This window comes from Phoenix dactylifera, chromosome 11 (genome assembly GCF_009389715.1).
Source record: "Phoenix dactylifera cultivar Barhee BC4 chromosome 11, palm_55x_up_171113_PBpolish2nd_filt_p, whole genome shotgun sequence".
In the NCBI taxonomy this organism is placed as follows: domain Eukaryota; kingdom Viridiplantae; phylum Streptophyta; class Magnoliopsida; order Arecales; family Arecaceae; genus Phoenix; species Phoenix dactylifera.
The window spans coordinates 143,057-147,160 of NC_052402.1; the positions used below are offsets into that span (position 1 = coordinate 143,057).

At 40.5% G+C, this 4,104-nt stretch overlaps 1 protein-coding gene across 1 annotated transcript; it reads right to left on the reverse strand.

Moving 5' to 3' along the window:
* Positions 1 to 3,272: 3,272 nt before the first annotated feature.
* On the reverse strand, positions 3,273 to 3,893 carry LOC120112300. The gene has a single exon (XM_039131147.1). The coding sequence runs from the start codon at positions 3,796 to 3,798 to the stop codon at positions 3,457 to 3,459; it is 342 nt and encodes a 113-aa protein (XP_038987075.1). The 5' UTR covers positions 3,799 to 3,893; the 3' UTR covers positions 3,273 to 3,456.
* Between the last annotated feature and the right edge of the window lie 211 nt (positions 3,894 to 4,104).

The following is a 4,104-nucleotide window of genomic DNA, read 5'->3' on the forward strand; positions in this document are numbered from 1 at the left end:
TAGATGCTGTGTTATGCTGCAAATCAAGAGTCACAAATGCATAATTTTGATGATGGAAAGGGGAGGCAGAAAGGAGCCACTTGGCTTTTATTGAAGATTAATCATATTTACAATATAGATGAGTTATATTGTCAAGAGAAGAGGAACTGATACAAGAAAAAGAGGTTAAATAGTTCCGAACTAAGTGTCTGATGATCGGTAAAGAAAAAAACCTCATCCAAACCAATAAACAGAAGCATTTATTGCCAGAATGTTCCAAGCAATTTCACAAAGATTTTAACAAAAAAAATACCAGAATCTAGAATGGCCACAAGCTCCAAATTTTAGGAAAACTTGAGAAAGCCTTTGACACAAGAAACAACCGATTTTCCACCATCAATTTGCATACCACGTCCGGTACTTTCTCTGTAGCATAATATAATACAATCTGCTGGAAGACATGAAATGATGAACAGAAGCTGTAGCTGAAGAGGACAAAGTTGCCATCCTTCAATCATCATAATTAATCAGTATAGTAGAAGTTTATAGGGACCTCCATCCCTCCATAGTTTGTTACATCCATTTCTATTGCTATGTTAATAATATCAGAAAGCCGGTGGTTATTTTATGATGGATGCTATACATGCAATTCTTGCATGAAATCAGTTAATAATCAAAAGAGGTGATTTTTGTCCTTTGGTTCGATATTTTAGAGGAAGTAAAATGCAATTTAACACTCTACCTTTTCATCTTCCCTTGTCTTGGCGTCTCGTAGGTAGTTGAATAAATCAACTATTTTAATGCTCAAGGCACACGAATGATTTTGATTACATTCCTTTTTTGTCAAAAATTTTCCAAGGATTTAAGAACTAGCAATACACCACAAACCTAGCAAGTGGCCATAATTGACGACATTCTATCTAATCTTAATTTCAAATTGAATATCAATCGCTCTTTCTTCTACTACATAAATCTTTTTATTTTACAACAATAGCCTCTATGATTAACCTATAATAACATCAAAACAACATGTAGCTTCCATGAGCGATCATGGTTGTCCCAAATAGTCTTAACACGTAAACTTGATTAGTTCCTAAAAAGTAACGATTGGTTCCTTAAAAAATAGAGAAAAGGGGACAGGTTAGTTTTTTTTTCCTTTTAAAAAGAGAAAGAAAGGGAGACCTATTCATATTAAAAAAAATTTAAGCCTAGAATTTATGGAATGCACCTTCCAAGAATCAAACTCAGAATTCCTAGTTGGATAGGTAGAGTAGTCTGATCACTTGCTCAAGCACCAATTCACATTAGCTAAGATTGATATTCATGTTCAATATTTCAAGATTAAAATCAGTAAGGGAAGGAAGATAATAATTCGAATTAGGATATTAATTTTTTTTAATCTAGAATAATGGTTCAAAATGGAAATATCGTTCATGTCCATCAATATTGTTTTGTCGTTCACTAGCTTGCCTTGTCCTCTCCTCTGAGAACTATTACTCTGATGGGACAAAAGGCGTACTATAGAGTCAAGGGGGACGCATCTACTCAAGATGACAATTGATGAGGTTCCCATCATTTGCATATTCACCTAATTGGGCTCATACTAAATAATTGAATAGGTGAATAATACCATAATAATTCTTTATTTACTTGCCTGTTACTCATTTCGAATGAATAAGAGTTTGTGATATCCAGCTTAGTTATAATATTTGATCTTCTTGATCATCCATACCAAATTGGCAAAGCCCAACCCAAATTTCTCTCGATCATCAATGGTAATGGATTAAGCAGCAGCCTGTCCTACAAATAATAATAATTGATGACGACCCATTGAACGGCAAACGTTAGTTAGTCCGTCATGGTCGACAATCTTCTGAGTTATAACAAGGCTGCAAAGCAATGCCAAAATGACACGATTTTGCCATATTCTCGTTCAACCTCAGTTGGAGTCACCAGATAATGCCAAGTTTCATGCAATTAGTGGCCAACGCAGCAGCCTTTCATTTGCTTTTCAGCACAAAATTTTAGTGCTTTTGGGACTTCAGAGCTGCGGTAACTTGGTATCATGTCCTTCCCTTATTTATTCGAGGCCATGTCTCCATCTCTCTGCCCCCCCAATCAGGCAAGCAAAGTGAACAGCGACTAGGACCAGCGTCAGAAACTGGGACCAAGCGCCAACGCCAAACCTAGACAAACATGCCACACTGCTACACGTTAAATCCTCCATTTGGCTTTGTGGCCTACCGGACCTGAGCTCTCAGTGGCACGATGTCGACGTTTTCCTATCAACCGGCCCGTCTCCACGACCAGAAGTTCGGCGGAGGAAGGCTTTTCAAACAACACTATAGGCAGAGAACCATGCATCAAACTCCCTATAAACCTTCTCCATAACTTCATGTAACTCTTCTATCTTTTTTAAAGAAGAAACTGGCACACCAAGATACAGGGCTTATATAGTTGCACAATAAAAATATAGAGATTTTTTAAATTACTTATAATTTTTTTTTTTTTTTGCTAAAATGGATGTATCATACACGACAGGTACAAATACATCCAAAAAGCTCAAAAGATAATAAGTTCCGGAGCGCATCGGATAATTCCCTTTTTTCCGATTGAAGGGTTTTTCCGGAATGTTTAGCTACAAAGAAGGTTACCTAATCTGCTACCCCATTAGCCTCACGGAATACATGCTTTGCCTGAAAAGCTATCTCCTACTCACCATTGTCCGAATATCCCTGAGCAATAGGTGGCTATCGCCCATCCCACCCACACTCTGCTAGATTCAATCAATAATTACCGCTGAGTCGCCCAATGAGCCTACTTTTATTAAAAAAAATTGATTATTTATATTATTTTTTTTTGCAAATTCTTTATAATTAGTTTCCACAAATACTTCTTTTCCTAATGGGCCGGATGGCTTTGCCTCCTTTTTCATCAAAAAAACAAAAAAATATAACTTTCCTCCATTGCAAAAGCTAAAGACCTCGATGATATGTATCCAGGATAACTTTTCTACCGGAATGCAAGCCCATCACGGGTGACAACAAGTTAAAAGAGTTCGAATCGTTCGCGGTCCAAGTTTAAACCAGAATGACCTTGTTCTCATCCACTACCAGTGTGTTGCAGAATGGTAGATAAATGTTTGGAATCAGGATGTACACCACAAAGTCATCAGAAATAGTAAAATATCGCGGAAAATAAAGGTTTGAATTATTCCCTTTTCCTCGAGAAAGGCTAGAGAGGGCTGCTTCCCCTCCTATTTCGTTAAAAAAAGAAGAAGCAAAAGCTCTGACTTAAAAAAAGGGGAAGCATTTTTTTTAAAAGAATATTTTATCCATTAATTTGGTTTACTTTACTATACAGTACTTGAATTAGTTTGCACACCGAAAATAGAGCTCTCCACTCTTATTTTTGTTGGCCCGCTCTCTCTCTCTCTCTCTCTCTCTCTCATTGCGGTCTGGACTCTCGCGGCGAGCTCTATCCCTCGAGGAAGCCGGTCATCCGGAGGACGGAGTCGCGGACGTGGCTCAAATCCCGGCCCTTGAGCGTCCGCCCCTGCCCTGAGCACACCGAGAACGCCACCTTGCCCACCGTCCTGCTGCGGGACACCAGAACGTGCGGTGGGATCAGCTCCGCAGGTCCCTCCTCCTCCCCCAAGCTCTCCCCCGCCTGCCTCCGCCGCGCCCTCGGTATCTCCACCGGCGCCGCGGACGACGCCCTCTCCCTCGTCCTCTTGGGCGACGTATAGCCGTTGGATGCACCCATCGGACGGTCGTAGTTGTCCGGCCACATCACGTCCGCCTCGTAAAGCTCTTCCATTGCACCACCAATTATTTGTCGAGCTCCCGCCTCTACTGGAAGAGAGGGGGTGGCGCGTGGGGTGGTGGGGAATTTATAGCCGCTTGGGGCCAGCTTCGGCTATCGTATAAAACGCCCTTATGCTTATGGTGGAGAAGCATGCGTGACATTGGCTAAGAGGGGCCCTCCATGTGGTGTGGACCAATTTTGCCGGGCCACGTGTCCAATATGTCCTATACGGACATTTATAAAGGACCTTAAAATAATTGGAAGTGTAGGTGGCAGCATCTTTACACTATAAAATAAGTCGTCCCTCATAACACTTTA